Genomic DNA, 18,917 nt, shown 5'->3' with positions numbered 1-18,917 from the left:
TCGTTGTTAACATATATTAACATAGGCCTATAGTATCCTAATGTATGATATTGCTCAATGTTTTCAATTTAACACAAATGGCAAGATTACTGTTCTATGTATTCATTTACAGAGTAAAAACAGTGACACAACAAATATGACTTCACAGCTTTGCTAAATTTTATGTTGTCTTCAATGGACTTAATACTAGTAGGAAGATTGTTGAACAGTTGGAGGCCCATGTGGAAAGCTCCCTTTTTACACAGTTGAGTGTTTGTACATAAAACATGCAGATTTGCATTTTTCCTGGTGTTGTGTTCATGAATTTCATTATTTTTTACGACTCTGGTGTCAGTTGGAATTATGTGGTTTCTGAAAAATTTTAGAGTCTCGAGAATGTATAGGCAAGGCAGTGTAAGGATTTCCAACTTTCTGAAGATGGGTTTGCAGGAGTCTCTGGGTTTGCTCCCAGTAATAATCCTCATTGCTCTCTTCTGGATTCTGAATGTGCTCAGAGCAGTTGGCGAATTTCCCCAGAATATCACATCATATTTTAGGTGGGCTTGTATCGAAGCATAGTACGCGCTGGTTAATGTTTTCAGGCTAGCACATGATTTCAGTACACTCAATGCATAACAGCCAGTACTAATTCTGGCATTTACCTATCCTGTATATGTATTCCATTTCAGGTTATCTTGAACCCACAGACCTAGGAATTTGAAAACAGTGTCGGTATCTATTGGCTGGTTATTTACAGTGACAAATGGCTGAGAGGAATTTTCATTTTGTGTTGTGTGAAAGTTCATGGAAGCTGTCTTTTTGGTGTTGATAGTTAATCAGTTGATTTTAGGCCAGTTGCTGAGTTGTTCAGTGGCCAAGTTCACAGCTTTTTGCACAGCCTCTGTATTCTCCCCTTTGAGGACTACAGTTGTGCCATCAGCAAATATTATTGTTTTGTGTGCATCAACATTCAGGCTCAAGTCATTAATATACAGGAGGAAAAGTAGGGGTCCCAATACTGAGCCCTGCGGAACACCATGCTTTACAGTTTTATTACTTGATAGTAATATTCGTACCTGGAGTTCCTATTGCTGGATTTTATTTAAATATTTCAGTATTGTACTTCACTTCAGTCTTCACTCTGGAAGACCCCCCCCCCTCCTCCCCCACCCCACCCTTTTTTTACAGTAGTATCTAGACACTGGTAATTTCTGTTAATGTGAAGGGAAAAAAATCTTAATTTTTATGAATTTATGGTGCATTTGTAAATCTGAATTAACACCATTTATGCAGGAATGCTCTGGTAAACTTTTTAGTTACTATATATCGGGAAATCACTTTTTTTTACGACTTTTTTAATGCACATCACTCAATTTCAAACAATTGGATTGCTACATTCCTAACGAATCGGATGTAGAGAGTCAGCATGAAATACACTAATAGACAAAGCAACTCAATAAACGATTTACTACCAAAGCCATCTGGATCCTCCCCTTCGACACAAGCTTTTCTGAACTGTGCAAATGGGAGGTTTCCTTACAACACATTCTCCACTCCCATAATTATCCCGGCCTCAACCCATGGTAACATATTCCACCAACACCCTCCACACAACGGTTTCCACCCCCTCTGTCTACCATCTCCTCCCCAGTCTCATCTCTCACCCTCTCTGTCTGCCACCCTCTGTCAACGCACCTGTCAATCTTTCCCCAATCCTCTCCTTTGTTTTGCCCCTTTTTTCCTCACCTCCCTGCCCCACAACCTCCTGACACTGCACTTACTGGCATTCTAGTCCCTGCATACTCTGAAATACAGTGTTGTTCTCTCTCCCCACCCCCTTCCCCGCCCCCTCCAGACTGCTGCTTCCACCCCATGTGACAGCTGAATTCTGGCTGAAGCTGCCAAAGTTGGCAGTCATGTGAGCAAGAAATGTGCCTACTTCTGTGTATAAATGGTGTGTGTTTTTCTGTTTATATTTGGTGATGAAGGCTGTGGCCAAAAGCTTTATGTGAGCGTCTTTTAATTGTGCAGTTTAACACGTTGCTTTACAGTATGTAGCAATCTATCTTTTCCTACATTGTTAAACAAAATTCAGTCATGGAAGAAACAATTACACTTTAAAATCCTGAGGACTGTACAGCAGTATTTACAGAACAAAACTAAAATGGAATACATCCTATTCCTGGGTGCAATATTACGAGAATGATGTGAAGCTACACTAATGAAAATGTAATGTCCACGCAACAACAGAGGAATATGGCAGCAAGAAGACTTACAAACCAAGGAATATAAACACATGTGGGAGATGAGTAACCTGTATACTAAGAATTCAGTACAGCTGTTGATGAATGTGTGGGAAATTGGAGACACTAATGAAAATTGTACTGATGAAAGATGTATCACTTTAAAATCTGAGACTTCAAACTGATTTCTAATGCTGATGTTATACCGCATTCTATTTGTCAATTATTTTATTTATTGCAGAATATCATAGAAGAAACCACAACTGTTACTACATTAGCAATTATTTTCTATTATAACTTCAACAGTGCTTTTGTTGGATTCTGTAGCATACACATTAACTTACTATTTTAGTAGATAGTTTCGTTGGCAAGGTATTTTCTAAAACTGTTGCAGCTCCCTCTCCAAGTTTATCAGGGGAAGTTGGCCTTGTGTCTTTTGCTGCTTCCTCTAATTCTTTCTGCAGTTTAGCTTGTCTTTTCCTGTAATGAAGAGCATAACCATTTGTTCCACACTTCACTTCAAACTCATTGATATTAGTGAATTCCTAAAGAAATCTTACCACTTGCCTGGCAGAGTGTACAGTTATGACATATAAAACAGAGCATGAACTTCTGGCTTTGAGCTCGCTATATAATGCCTCTTTTGCGAAATACAACAAAAAAACAAATAGGGCAAGGTGTCAGTGGAATAAATTACATTTCAATTTGTTTGTAGACATTAACATCACTAGATAAGGAGCATCAGCTTGAATGCAAAAAGAATTGTGCAAGGAATCATTCACAGTTTTACTGAAGGACCACCGCTGTAGATTTTACTGAAGTGATTTTGGGATACTGGAAAATACCTGCATCAGGATAGGTTGGTTGTGGATTCGAGTCCCACTTCCTAATATTAGTCAGCATCTTCACCACTCTGTAACTTCTTTAGTAGGTGAGGAGAAGTTGCTTATAACATGACTATTACTGGGTGGTTACTCAGACTTGGAAGAAGAAAAAAAATTCCCCAAGAATTCCAGGCATCGGGAGGAAGATGATGCTGTAAGAAGCTCCTGATAAATTAATGGTTAAAGGGAACACAGGATTCCCCGAGATTTTACAAAATTCCTGGAATTCCCTGATTTTTGCAGGTAAAATGTAATTTCTTGAGAATTCCAGTTTTCCAGAAGAATTGCCACCCTGATATTACACAAGGAATGATTGTTAACATTTGATGAGACTACCAAAGCAATAAAATAGACTGGAACGTTTCACAAGAATTTAAGTGTGGCATTCAAGTAACATTAGAAAGAAACAGAAAACCTACACTGGTAAGTCTAGATGAGTATTTATGCCATGCTTGCTGATTGAATAGACGGTATTTTTAATAATACAGAATCTGTCATTTATCGGTTTGCCAATTTGCAAATCTGTATGGATAAAATAAATTAACACAGAATGAACAATTCCATTATGTTCAAGGTGCATGAAATATACACACTTAAGAAAGTACTGGGCAGAAAAAGAAAATAATATGAAAAGCTTTATGAACTGTCAGACTATCATAAATAGAAATTTCACTTTCTTGGAGTTGCAACAGAAGGAGAAATATAAGGGGCAGTTAAAAATGAGTCAGATTAAAAAAGTAAATAAACTGTTTATTATTTTAAAAGTAATTACTATAATTGTTAATACAGTATCCCACGGAGAGACAAGATGGTTGCCTTCAAGGGAAAATGTTTGTGGCAGTGGGTGAGCAGGTCAATATTTGCAGAGACTGTTTCGACTATGCAGCAGAAGTTTCTCTTGAAAGCCCTTACAATCCTCCAATACAGTCCTGATCTATCCCAATGTGATTTCCACATTTTTTGGAGCCTAATGGAAGTCATTCATAGCCACCGATTTGCTCCGGACAAAGAGGTGCACACCTGGATACAATCGTGGTTCCACAAGCAACCACAATTTTTTTTCATTATGGCATTTATCATCTTTTCTCACTGCAGGATAAGTGCATTAACAGTTATGGTGATTACTTTTGAAATAATAGTTTTCTTAGTTTTTTCCACCTGTCTCATTTTCATTTCACTACCCCTTATAGATAGACTTTTCTTCCAGCCTACAACTTGTGTGTCTTTGAGATGTTTGCATTTTGCCTCATCATCTGCTGTAAAAGAAGGAAGCACATTTGTGAATAGTTACACTAAGTAAAGATTTATTAATAATGGTTGGTCAGCTTCAAAATTTTAATTATGAAAGGAAAATATTTAATCTGTTTTGCATAATAAAAAGTTCACATAAGTGGAATACACGACAAGAACTTTGAAGTTTCGTGAAAGACCCGAAACTTTTAAAAAAAATTTCTAAGACAAGTGCAAGAGGAGCTACGAGAATATTTGGAGAAAATTAAGAAAAGGAACTAAGTGACAAACAGGTGTTATAGCAGGAATGATCCAGCACAGCTGACACATAAACATGTATTATTGCCTGATGACTGTTCAGTAAGAGAACTACAGCACAGTCAGTCACAATCTACGAATATCAATGTAGTTTCAAACAGAAAGAAATAAAATATATTTTGCAGATTGATAATATTTCACAATCAGTTATAAATATAATTTTTAGCTGCTATCTATACATCTCATGTGGTTATATTTCTGTTAGAGGGGTAATTGTATTACACACCTATACACTAGTTTCTTGTCTAAGCTATATAAAATTCTGCCACAATGTAAATAATGACATGATACAGGATGTCACAGCAGACAGAACTCAACATGTTTCACTTAAATGAGGTGAAACCATCAGATGTAATACCATATTAAGTATTTCAAAATCACCAGCTTAATATATCACAGTTGCCAAATAATGACCCTCATTATTTATAAAAGAATGGAAAGACTGGAATAAGCTGCCCTCAGAGTAAATCAGGCTGGTTCTGGAGAAATGTAGGAAAATGCAAGTCAATATCTGACCCTTCAATCTATCTTTGAAAATAAACCCAAGAAAGGAAAAACCTACACTTATAGCATTTGTAGATTTACAGAAAGCTTTTGACATTGTCGACTGGAAACCACACTTTGAAATTATGAAGGAAGCAGGAGTAACGTACCAGAAGTAAAGGTTTATCTACAACTTGTCCAGAAATCAGAGTGCAATTATGAGAATCAGTGGACAAGAGAAGGAGACAGTATTTGAGAAGCAAAAATTATTCAATTAGTAGACAGAACAAGCTGTAAAGAAAATCAAGGAGAAATTTCAAAAATTAATTTAAGTTCAGAGAGAATAATTAAAAATTGTAATGTAATTCTGTCAAGAGACAGCAAAGGACCGGGCAGATGAGTTGAACAAAATGGATAGTGTCTTGAAAAGAGGTTGTACAAAGAACATTAACGAAAGTAAAACAAGAGCAGTGAAGCGTAGCAAAAATATGTCACGTGATGCTTAGAGCAATAGATTAGGAAATGGGAAACTAAAAGTATAGGAGAGTTTTGCCATTTGAGCAACAAGGCAAGTGACAATGGCTGAAGCACATATGATATAAAAAGCAAACTGGCAATAGTAATAACAACATTTCTGGAAAAAAGGTTTCTTAACAATGAATACAAATGAGTATGATGAACAGCTAAGGCAAAACAAGAATATAAAAGCTTTTGGAATATGGTGCTATTGAAGATTAGATGTGTAGACAAATAACTAATATGGATATGCAAAAATATTTCTTCCTCCCACATATACAATCCAAATTGACCATGATGGAAAAATTATAGAAATATTTGCTCATATGGATGGTTGTCCTTCCTGTACTCCAATCATGACAGGAATGGGAAAGAGGGGGCAGGTGTGAAAGTGTTATGTGAAGTACCTCTGTCACATACTCTTATGTGGCTTATGAAGAGCAGGTGTAAATGTAACTACAGATGTAAAGAAAAGCACTCATCATATACTGTAGAGGCACATAATCAAACGAAACACAGGAGTTTAGCTTTCAAATAAATTAGTGTTTAACACACACACACACACACACACACACTCTATATATATATATATATATATATATATATATATATATATAAACAAAGATGATGTGAATTACCAAACGAAAGCGTTGGCACGTCGATAGACACACAAACAAACACAAACATACACACAAAATTCAAGCTTTCACAACAAACTGTTGCCTCATCAGGAAAGAGGGAAGGAGAGGGAAAGACGAAAGGATGTGGGTTTTAAGGGAGAGGGTAAGGAGTCATTCCAATCCCGGGAGCGGAAAGACTTACCGATGTCTGCTTGTGTCTGGATGTGTGTGTGTGTGTGAGCGTATACCCATCCTTTTTCCACCTAAGGTAAGTCTTTCCGCTCCCGGGATTGGAATGACTCCTTACCCTCTCCCTTAAAACCCACATCCTTTCGTCTTTCCCTCTCCTTCCCTCTTTCCTGATGAGGCAACAGTTTGTTGTGAAAGCTTGAATTTTGTGTGTATGTTTGTGTTTGTTTGTGTGTCTATCGACCTGCCAGCGCTTTCGTTTGGTAAGTCACATCATCTTTGTTTTTAGATATATATATAATTCCTATTAAGTGGAAGGCCAGGGACCCTTTGAAAGAGGAGCAACGAACTTCAGCTTTTTGCCTATACATTTACTGACAGCCCAATGCCTCCACTATACAGTGATTATCATTACTCAGTTGCCTCTAAAATGTAGAACAATTTTTCCCCCCTTCTGTGCTTTGGATGTCAGGTATTATCTGATATGATTATTCATAGGTTGTAGTTACAATTATATGAAGAGATTGTATAAATGTGGGACATTGCTGGCAAGGCTAATACGTGTTTAATGTCCTGTGTCATTGAAGAAGGAACAAATACTTGGATTGAAGAAAGGATGGGGAAGAAATCCGTCATGCCCTTTCCAAGGGAAACATCCTTGCATTTGCTTTAAGCAATTTAGGGAAATCACAGGAAAACCTTAATCTGAATGCAAATATTTGAATCATTAACTGCCATTCTCATGAATCTGAGTCGTATCTTGACATTGTGCCCTCTTTTTCAGAGGGGGGATGCTGGTGAAGTTCCCATTTGAGACCTAATTTGTTCCTGTATGACAAATGTTGTACAACGCTTTATTCATGATAAATTTTTATAGCAGCAACGAAGTTAGATTGTTGTTGTTGTGGTCTTCAGTCCTGAGACTGGTTTGATGCAGCTCTCCATGCTACTCTATCCTGTGCAAGCTTCTTCATCTCCCAGTACCTACTGCAACCTACATCCTTCTGAATCTGCTTAGTGTATTTATCTCTTGGTCTCCCCCTACAATTTTTACCCTCCACGCTGCCCTCCAATACTAAATTGGTGATCCCTTGATGCCTCAGAACATGTCCTACCAACCGATCCCTTCTTCTGGTCAAGTTGTGCCACAAACTCCTCTTCTCCCCAATCCTATTCAGTACCTCCTCATTAGTTATGTGATCTACCCATCTAATCTTCAGCATTCTTCTGTAGCACCACATTTCGAAAGCTTCTATTCTCTTCTTGTCCAAACTATTTATCGTCCATGTTTCACTTCCATACATGGCTACACTCCATACAAATACTTTCAGAAAAGACTTCCTGACACTTAAATCTATACTCGATGTTAACAAATTTCTCTTCTTCAGAAACGCTTTCCTTGCCATTGCCAGTCTACATTTTATATCCTCTCTACTTCGACCATCATCAGTTATTTTGCTCCCCAAATAGCAAAACTCCTTTACTACTTTAAGTGTCTCATTTCCTAATCGAATTCCTTCAGCATCACCCGACTTAATTCGACTACATTCCATTATCCTCGTTTTGCTTTTGTTGATGTTCATCTTATATCCTCCCTTCAAGACACCATCCATTCCGTTCAACTGCTCTTCAAAGTCCTTTGCTGTCTCTGACAGAATTACAATGTCATCGGCGAACCTCAAAGTTTTTATTTCTTCTCCATGGATTTTAATACCTACTCCGAATTTTTCTTTTGTTTCCTTTACTGCTTGCTCAATATACAGATTGAATAACATCGGGGAGAGGCTACAACCCTGTCTCACTCCCTTCCCAACCACTGCTTCCCTTTCATGTCCCTCGACTCTTATAACTGCCATCTGGTTTCTGTACAAATTGTAAATAGCCTTTCGCTCCCTGTATTTTACCCCTGCCACCTTTCGAATTTGAAAGAGAGTATTCCAGTCAACATTGTCAAAAGCTTTCTCTAAGTCTACAAATGCTAGAAACGTAGGTTTGCCTTTCCTTAATCTTTCTTCTAAGATAAGTCGTAAGGTCAGTATTGCCTCACGTGTTCCAGTATTTCTACGGAATCCAAACTGATCTTCCCCGAGGACGGCTTCTACTAGTTTTTCCATTCATCTGTAAAGAATTCGTGTTAGTATTTTGCAGCTGTGGCTTATTAAACTGATTGTTCGGTAATTCTCACATCTGTCAACACCTGCTTTCTTTGGGATTGGAATTATTATATTCTTCTTGAAGTCTGAGGGTATTTCGGCTGTTTCATACATCTTGCTCACCAGATGTTAGAGTTTTGTCAGGACTGGCCTCACAAGGCCGTCAGTAGTTCCAATGGAATGTTGTCTGCTCCGGGGGCCTTGTTTCGACTCAGGTCTTTCAGTGCTCTGTCAAACTCTTCACGCAGTATCATATCTCCCATTTCATCTTCATCTACATCCTCTTCTATTTTCATAATATTGTCCTCAAGTACATCGCCCTTGTATAGACCCTCTATATACTCCTTCCACCTTTCTGCTTTCCCTTCTTTGCTTAGAACTGGGTTTCCATCTGAGCTCTTGATGTTCATACAAGTGGTTCTCTTATCTCCAAAGGTCTCTTTAATTTTCCTGTAGGCAGTATGTATCTTACCCCTAGTGAGACAAGCCTCTACATCCTTACATTTGTCCTCTAGCCATCCCTGCTTAGCCATTTTGCACTTCCTGTCGATCTCATTTTTGAGACGTTTGTATTCCTTTTTGCCTGCTTCATTTACTGCATTTTTATATTTTCTCCTTTCATCAATTAAATTCAATATTTCTTCTGTTACACAAGGATTGCTACTAGCCCTCGTCTTTTTACCTACTTGATCCTCTGCTGCCTTCACTACTTCATTCCTCAAAGCTACCCATTCTTCTTCTACTGTATTTCTTTCCCCCATTCCTGTCAATCGTTCCCTTATGCTCTCCCTGAAACTCTGTACAACCTCTAGTTCTTTCAGTTTATCCAGGTCCCATCTCCTTAAATTCCCACCTTTTTGCAGTTTCTTCAGTTTTAATCTACAGGTCATAACCAATAGATTGTTGTCAGAGTCCACATCTGCCCCTGGAAATGTCTTACACTTTAAAACCTGGTTCCTAAATCTCTGTCTTACCACTATATAATCTATCTGATACCTTTTAGAATCTCCAGGGTTCTTCCATGTATACAACCTTCTATCATGATTCTTAAACCAAGTGTTAGCTATGATTAAGTTGTGCTCTGTGCAAAATTCTACCAGGCGGCTTCCTCTTTCATTTCTTAGCCCCAATCCATATTCACCTACTATGTTTCCTTCTCTCCCCTTTCCTACACTCGAATTCCAGTCACCCATGACTATTAAATTTTCGTCTCCCTTCACTATCTGAATAATTTCTTTTATTTCATCATACATTTCTTCAATTTCTTCGTCATCTGCAGAGCTAGTTGGCATATAAACTTGTACTACTGTAGTAGGTGTGGGCTTCGTATCTATCTTGGCCACAATAATGCGTTCACTAAGCTGTTTGTAGTAGCTTACCCGCGTTCCTATTTTCCTATTCATTATTAAACCTACTCCTGCATTACCCCTATTTGACTTTGTGTTTATAACCCTGTAGTCACCTGATCAGAAGTCTTGTTCCTCCTGCCACCGAACTTCACCAATTCCCACTATATCTAACTTTAACCTATCCATTTCCCTTTTCAAATTTTCTAACCTACCTGCCCGATTAAGGGACCTGACATTCCACGCTCAGATCCGTAGAACGCCAGTTTTCTTTCTCCTGATAACGACATCCTCTTGAGTAGTCCCCGCCCGGAGATCCGAATGGGGGACTATTTTACCTCCGGAATATTTTACCCAAGAGGACGCCATCATCATTTAATCATACAGTAAAGCTGCATGCCCTCGGGAAAAATTATGGCCGTAGTTTCCCCTTGCTTTCAGCCGTTCGCAGTACCAGCACAGCAAGGCCGTTTTGGTTATTGTTACAAGGCCAGATCAGTCAATCATCCAGACCGTTTCCCTTGCAACTACTGAAAAGGCTGCTGCCCCTCTTCAGGAACCACACGTTTGTCTGGCCTCTCAACAGATTCCCCTCCGTTGTGGTTGTACCTACGGTACGGCTATCTGTATCGCTGAGGCACGCAAGCCTCCCCACCAACGGCAAGGTCCATGGTTCATGGGGGGGGGGGGAGGGGGGGGGACGAATATCAGGTCAGAAATTTCATTAGAACAGGTGTCACTGAAGCAAACATTGTGAAATTCCTTCAAGCACTCGGAGGCAACAGGTAAAGCAGTTTTTGGAAAAAGATAGAGGAATCAACTTTTGAAAAGTGTTCAACTGAAGACGAAGACACCTAGATAATTGTCCAGGCTCAATCAGTATCTTTCAAGCTCAGATTATAGTTTCATCCTTGTATGCATGGTGTTTGTGGCATAATAAGCACTAACTCACTTAAAATGTCCTTACAATTGATGGTAGCATCAGGACAAACACAGCAGCACAGCATCCTCCTCTAAACAATCAAATATGTGGAAGCGTATTTCACAGTACAATCAGATATTTTGACAACAAGGACTCATTATTTATCATAGTAAAACAATGCGGCCAAAATGATTTGTCTGTACTTTTTTAGCTTTTAACGTGTCAATGTATTACAAATATTGTTTCAGCCTACACAAGGAGTACATTGCTCCAGTAATTAGCCACTCAGAACTGCAGTTCTACCATTAGTGCTAATCTAAGATCTTTACCAAGCTGTTCAGGAACTTTACGTAACTGTTTGTATAGACTGTTTTCCAGTTAGTTGGAACAATAACAACACAGTCATTTTTTAATCCTCATAAGTCACAGATACATTTACATGAAAAAACACCATGTCACAAGAAAGTTAGTTAAACAGTAAACATAAGCTATCAACTCATAATGTGCAAAGTATAGTTATAAGCACAGTAAAGCTGGGTTAAAAAATTAAATCTCTTCAAGCGAGGTAGCATCTGACTGGCAATACAAAAAGCATCAGTAATTGGGACAGGAGTGTGTCCAGTAAGATAACTGTTGTTAATAAACTTCAAACAGCTGCATAAATAACAGTTCAACAGTGGGTATGCTCCTTAAGAAAAATTAAGTTTTCTGTTTGTCACATTTTCCCTCCCCACTGCAGTACAAAGACATCCATAAGTAGACAGAGCATTGTGTTAAAACCAGATATGATTACTTCATCCCACCCAAGTGACCAGAAGGAGGTATGCTACAGCTATCCAGCTAGTTTCACTATTGTTTACTGACTCTCACCCGCAGCCAATCTTAAGCTCACACACATGACCGCCTCTAGTGTGAGGTGATAGCCTGCAGGAGTATGATACACTGTGAACCAATTAGTCCTGTAAATGCTTCCTCCTGGCATTAATTTTTGCTCATTTGTCCTAAATTCAATGTGCCACAGGTACCAAAAGAATCATTAATCTTTCAATTCTGTAGTAGCGGAGAGCTTAAGTTACAGGTATTTTTCAATAGTTCTGTTTTATTTTGTCAGAAACTATATTTTTTTTTTTTTTTTTTGTGAAGTGTGCAATTTTACATATCCAAACATTTAAAGTAAGTTGTCAATCTTTGTACCACTATGAAATATTATCGAGATATGTTTTGAAAAGTAAAATTATGACACTTATGGAAAACGGTAGAAAATGAATGTAAAGATGGATTGATGTGTAGCCTTTTTTGAACATTGTTGAATCTAAAATAATTCTAGACTTCCTAAGCAGCATAAGCAGGTTTCTGCTCTAACCCTGGCATAAAAACAATACTACCGTATTTACTCGAATCTAAGCCGCACTTTTTTTCCGGTTTTTGTAATCCAAAAAACCACCTGGGGCTTAGAATCGAGTGCACAGCAAGGAGAAGTTCTGAAAATGTTGGTAGGTGCTGCCACAACTAACTTCTGCCGTCGAATATATGTAGCGCTACACAGGCATGCTTTGTAGGCACAAAGATAAATACTGGCGCCAAAACCTCTACGGCTACCTGGTGAAGCTTAACTGCTAAGCTTACGACTCGAACCAAACTACTGTAGCTGTATCGTCATTCATTCGACCTAAATTGTGTCTCATATTACAATGGACCAACTTTGTTTCGATTTGGAGGTGCGGCCTAAAACTTTTCTCTCCCCTTGAATTTCGAGTCTCAAATTTCACGTGCGGCTTAGATTCGGGAATTTTTTTTTCCTTTATTTCGATTCTCATTTTTCAGGTGCTGCTTAGATTCGAGTGCGGCTTAGATTCGAGTAAATACGGTATTTATCACAACCATTTAAGAAAGGCAGTCCCTATGGTATTGTCGCTCACCAATAGATAAAAAATTTGAAAGCTAGGCAAGCACCAATATGATACCCAGGAGCATGAGGGTGTGATGCGCCAAAATTTGGGTGTTTGGTGTCACAAGAGTAGTAGTTGCTACACCTTAGATACAGCTAGCCTTTAATGGATGCTATATCCAGTCATCCACTGGCTACTTCCAGCATAATGCCTATACTCTGCAGGTTTGCCTATCCTTGGTCCAAAAGTGTTCCTCCACCAGGATCATTGACAAATCACACAGGAATCACATGTTGTAGACACGGTATCATTTGCAAACAATTTGTTTCCCCACCAGTTGTTCCAGGTGCCACCAGCCACATTCCCCAGCAGAGTGCACATCAGCAGACAGTGGCACTGCTATCACGGCACTAGTTTTCTCCATGGGTCATGTGATCATCAAACTCCTTTGTGTATTCTTCCACCTACTGGGTACTTAAGAAATGACAATCCTCCAACAGGCAGCAATTGCTTGTCCCCTCACTTCTAGGCCAGGAACCGACTGTGCCGGCAGCCCATCAGTCGGATTGCACTACGACCAGCCTTAAGGCTCACATCTACAACTGCGTTACATCACGCTGAGCCACCATCTTGCCACGATGCATGCACACAGTATGCACGTTGAGTTCTCTCTGGCCCCATGTCATTTCCTCGCTGTGGTACCTCTGATTTGCGCCACCTCTGTGTTGAGCCATCTTCACACTGAGCTATCACCACAACGTGCTGTCTTCGTGCCTCACCTTGTCTGCATTGAGCCATCTCCGTGCCACACAGTGTCTGCATCACAGCCTCGTAATGCAACTCACTGCACTACAAAACCAAGAAGCCATTCTGTACTGCTCTACAGATGTAATTCTGTCTCCACACTTCTCTATCTTCCTGTCAGGCCATCCCTGCGCCCCAGCGTCATAAAATTATTCATTGCACTGCACTTCAAGTCCAACACACTGCACTGCACTGCGCTGCACTACACACATTACTCAGTATCCACCAGGGACTGGTACCTCCTCAGCAGTCTTCCTTTATTTTACTCTCAGTGATCATCCACGATCTTTAAGTTGTCATCGAAAAACCGGGCATGCTGTTAATACAGGTGCACGTAACTGCAAAAGGTGGAAGTCTTCAGTTATTGTGCTCCATACTTGCCACCATGCAAGGACATAAAACTGGCAACAAGGCTGCATACGAATCCACATGCCTCTTCCCATCTGCTCTGTTGTACAGACAGTAATGAGTCTGTTTACAAATCCACAATCTCCTCTCATTTTTCACATTGTTGGCAGTGAGCTGGTCCAGCTCCTTCACTGTAACATAGTACCAGTTGGAGATATGGCTGTCACCCCCTTGTGTGTCACCTTGCCCAATGCTGGCATCATGTGCCCCTGTCATCTGGCATGGACACTTTGGTTGGTGTCATGAGCACATGGAGTTGTCTTCAATGTCGTGATGAATGTCTGTTGTCACAGCCGTTCCCCACGTGCCACACCTCGCCAGACCATACCGTGTCATCCATCAGTGGCTCTGCTCTCATTGCCCAATGACACCCGCTGTTACCAGATATCCGTTTCTCCCAACAGCAGATGCCTTTGGTCGAGCCAAGCTCAATCAGCAGCCAAAGCCCGTTGTCCCAGTACCCTTGACCTCCCTCCACTGTCTGCAACTGGTCCATCAGTGCTCCCAGCTGCACCCAATGCTGCCCCCTCACCAATCGAGCCCAACTCTGCCCCTTGCTTCAGGACATCACAGGAGGGATCGACAACTCCCTCTTGGGGATAGTGCAGCCCTCTGTGCCTCTTCTTGTGGATAACATACTTCCTTTCTGTGATGTAGATCCTTCTGCATGCTCCCTACATATGCTGGGGTGCTGTCCTTACTACTGTCTCTGACCTGTGGTGATGCCTTTCCTGCCCAGCCAGCTTCTCTGTCATGTGCTCACTACTCACGTTGCAGCGACATCCTTCCCACCGTCCCTGAGCTGCAGTGATTCTTTTCTGCCTGATCAGCTTTTGCATGCTCTTACGCATGCTGTGGCAATGCCGTCCCTCTGCCCTGGGGTAACCATCCAGTCTGCATCTTCATGTGCTTCTTATCCATGCTGCAGCAACATCTTTTGCCAACATGGGCCTCACTTGCTGCCAGTTTTTCTGTGCTCTGACACTTGCTGCAGTCATCATGTTGCCCCTGGCTTGATGCCTTTTCTACCCTGCCGGCTTCTCTGTAGCAGGCTTTGTACACATGTTGCAGCAATGTCCTTTCCACCACCCCCACTCTGCAGTGACATCCTTGCATGCCACAGTAATGCTTTTCCTGCTGCAGTGATACTTTTCCCACCACCCTGAGCCCTCCATCAACTAGCGCCTTCCGTGCTCTAGTGTGTGCTGAAGTGACACTCTTCCTGCCATCCCGGGACATCTTTTGGACCACCCCTTCTGTGCTTCTATGTGCACAGTGGTGAAGCTCTTCCACCACCCGGACCCTCCTTTAGGCTGCACCTTCTGTGATCCAATGCACGTTGCAGTGACACTTTTCCTGCCACCCCAGGCCTCTCACCCTGCCTGCCACATTGCAGCAAGTCACGCTTCTCTCACATCATCACAACCCTACAGAGCCCCTGACTATGCAATGATCAACTTAGTCTCACAGTGCTGCTTGCACCTGTTGATGTCACATCTGTCATTGGCTCCGTCGTTCTTCCAGTACACACACTGGTTGAGAATTCAGCACCCCCATTGCTATCGCCCTTCAGCCATTGACATCTTCTACCTCATGCCATGGCTCCAGCTTGTCATCAGGCTCAACTCCAGTAGCCCGAAGTGTCAGGATGGCTGAATAGTCTAAGGCACCAAACCAAAAATAATCCAGTAGCCCACACTGGATCCGTTTCCGTCATACCTTCTTCGGTCGGTGAATGCCACCGAGCCCACCCTCACCCCCTTGCCCTCCCAACATACATCCCGTAACATGGGGGTTGCCCTGCATGACCCTTCACCCTCTGTCAAGATAGTTGCACCATCATAAGGGTTGAGGCCTTGGCATATATTATACCCAGCCATCCACCAGCTACTTCTGGCATAATGCTTGTGCCCTGCGTGTCTGCCTATCCTTGGCCCACAAGTGCTGTTCCACCGAGACTATTTACTAATCAAGTGGGCATTGCATGTTGTAGATCCAATCTGTTTGGACACCAATTGTTCCAGTCACCACCAGACGATGCCACCCTTGTTCCAGAGCAGCACTGGTATTGTGGAACCAGTTTCCTCTGTGGGTCATGTAATTGTCAAACTCCCACGGATATTCTTTCAATGGCTGGTACCTTGGTACTTGAGATGCAGCAATTCTCTAGCAGGCAGCTTATGTTAGCTTGATCAGTTCCATGCCTGGAGTTGGCTGCACCAGCAGCTTGTTAGATCGCACGCCGAACAACATCGAGCCGCAACTGTGCCACACTGTCTTCACACCTAGCTATCTCCATGCTGTGTTGTTTCCACACTGACTCTGTTTTTAGCAATCTCTGTATTAGGCTATTCCTGCACTGTACTGTCTTTGTGCCCTGCTGTCTTTGTGCTGAACCATCTCAGCATCAAGCTATCTCTACACCACACTGTCTCTGCATCATGGTGTCCCACACCACTCAATCTCCACACTGTGGCATCTTTACGTCGGTCTCTCTGCAGTGTGACATTGTAGCACTACATATTGTACCACACTGCAAGCCCATGTGATGCACTGCACTGCACTGCACTGCACTGCAGACATTACTCTGATAGCCATCATGGACTGGTATCTCTTCAGCAGACTTTGCTTATGTTATTTTTAGTGGTCATGGACAATCTTTGAGTTGTTATCCAGAACCACAAGTGCTGTTAATAAAGGTGTACATAATTACATCTGTGGGCATTCTCAGTTACTGCACTGTGTCCTCGCCACCATGTGAGAACGTAAAAAGGGGAATAATAATTAATTTTGTCATTATCGGTTAATTCAAAGTTTTCATGTTTTATATACACATTGTGATTTAATATGTAAAATTTCATGTGCAGAGAAATTACAAGGAAGGGAGAAGCTTCAGAAATCCCAACTTTTTAGTATATATAAAAGAATCTTGTTAGCACATAACCAGAAATTAACAAGAGTTATCTCTGGCTAACATCAGTGAATTATGGCTATGTTTTTATTCTGTAAATCTCTGCCTTTCATGATGTTCATTCAATAATACTGGCAAAGAAGATTTACTTACTAATGACCTGTAGTATGGTAGAATGTTGTCTCATCAAAAGTATCCAGACACACATTTGTGGACATTAATAAGGGACATGATTGCTTGAACTCTGCTGGAAATACTTTCAAAAGACAAATCTGTATATCTGTGGAGGCATGGCAGGCCATTTTGCCTCAAGAGCAGAAACCAGAGAAGATACAGATGTTAATACTGTGGTCTAGAGTAAAGTCGATAATACAACTAATTCCACATGTGTTCCATTGTGTTCAGGTAAGGACTCTGGGCAGGGCAGTCGATTTCAGGAATGTTATTTTCCACAAACCATTGTCTGTCAGATGCTGCTTCTTGTAGGCCAGACCATATCCTAAACACAAAGAACAATCCCATACTGTAATAAAACCACCTCCGTACTTCACTGATAGCACTACACACGATGACAGGTAACATTCTCCAAGCATTCACCAACCCATCCATCTGATTGCCGCAAGTTACTGCATGATTTGTCAATCCAAATTGTGAAATTACAATCACCCACTGTTATGCGGTGTCATTTTTTAGAATCCTCAAGTGTGACATAGCACTGCCTCCAGAAATGTGTGACTTCTGAGGAGCTACTTGACCACTGCACTCCATTTTTTTGAACTCCCTACTCACTCTCATCGTGTTAGTTGGTCTGCTTGTAGCACTTTGGAACTCATGAGCAATTCATTCTTGCATTTTCATGTGATATTTTACAACCATTCTCTGTAATTCTTTACAGTCCCTATCCATCTGCCTGGTCTTGGTTTAGCTGTGGTTGTTCCTTTGCATTTCCAAGTCACTGTTTTACCACCAGTAGTTGACCTGGACAGGTTTGGAAGGGCTGAAATATCCCTGGTAGATCTGTTACTCAGGTAACATTTACCGCCTAGTCCACTTTCAAGCTCACTAAGCTCTCCAACCCATTCTTCTGTTACATCTTTTCTACTGACAGCACAATTATCCCCTCTTCCTTCGTACTGGCGGGCTCACCTTTGTGACATCTTGTGGTCAACTCTGCATTATGTAAGTTTCCAGATATTTTTGATCAGATAATGTAGAAAACCTTTTCACTGGTGAGGTGTAGCCTGTAGCTTTTATAACTTTTTTAAAACTTAAGACCGAGAGCAATACTAACATACCATAATTATGAATGATAGGATTTTAACAGTGTGCAGAACATAAACTTTATATGCATAGGAATCATTTTTCCTGAAAGAGCTCTTTATACTAAAATGAGTAAAAGAATATAAATGAGAACAATACAAAAATTACTCATGGTGGTGTGCAGGATTTAAAACTGCAATTATAGTGCTTACATAAGTTGTAATATCTGGTTATTTTGTTGGGAAAAGAATTGGAGGCAGTTTTACAGTAAGCAATCTATTGGTAGCATTTGTAGAACTATTATCAAATGTAAAGTGGCTGCTTATGCATATGAAAAATTGTATGTAATGCTCCTAAGGGTATAAAACAAGCGAGAAATACCAGGACATACTTTGGGACAGTACAAGAACTAAATGCATTTTCAGTAGTTGTTTCATCAACAGAACTTGACATCTGACATAAAAGTTCTCTCAGCAGCTGTCACACAGATGCTGTACCTGGACAAAGTACAAGAAATCCCAATGCCAACTAGATTCCTTCATTTATTTAACAAAGAAATTAGCCAAACAGCCGTCCAAATTGAGAAGTTGTTTTATTTTGTTTTCACTACCAGTTTTGGCAACTCAATATTGCATCTTCAGGCCCCATATGCACTTCTCAAAAATTATCAACATTCGCATACTGTGTCCTCGTGAATTCTCAAGTGCTTCCTTTAAAGACTTGACTACAACTTGAATAAAAGATGTTTAGGAAATACTTCAT

General features: G+C 40.7%; 1 protein-coding gene across 1 annotated transcript in view; it reads right to left on the bottom strand.

The window, feature by feature from the left end:
• The window catches only part of LOC126194766 (autophagy-related protein 16-like), a 110,695-nt gene that overhangs the window by 16,029 nt on the left and 75,749 nt on the right, over positions 1 to 18,917 (bottom strand). The window contains exon 6 of the mRNA XM_049933052.1: positions 2,567 to 2,702. Within this exon, the coding sequence (XP_049789009.1) occupies positions 2,567 to 2,702 (136 nt within the window). The remainder of the gene's footprint in view (positions 1 to 2,566; positions 2,703 to 18,917) is intronic.

This window comes from Schistocerca nitens, chromosome 7 (assembly GCF_023898315.1).
Source record: "Schistocerca nitens isolate TAMUIC-IGC-003100 chromosome 7, iqSchNite1.1, whole genome shotgun sequence".
Classification (NCBI taxonomy): domain Eukaryota; kingdom Metazoa; phylum Arthropoda; class Insecta; order Orthoptera; family Acrididae; genus Schistocerca; species Schistocerca nitens.
This window is presented reverse-complemented; position numbering and strand designations above follow the sequence as displayed.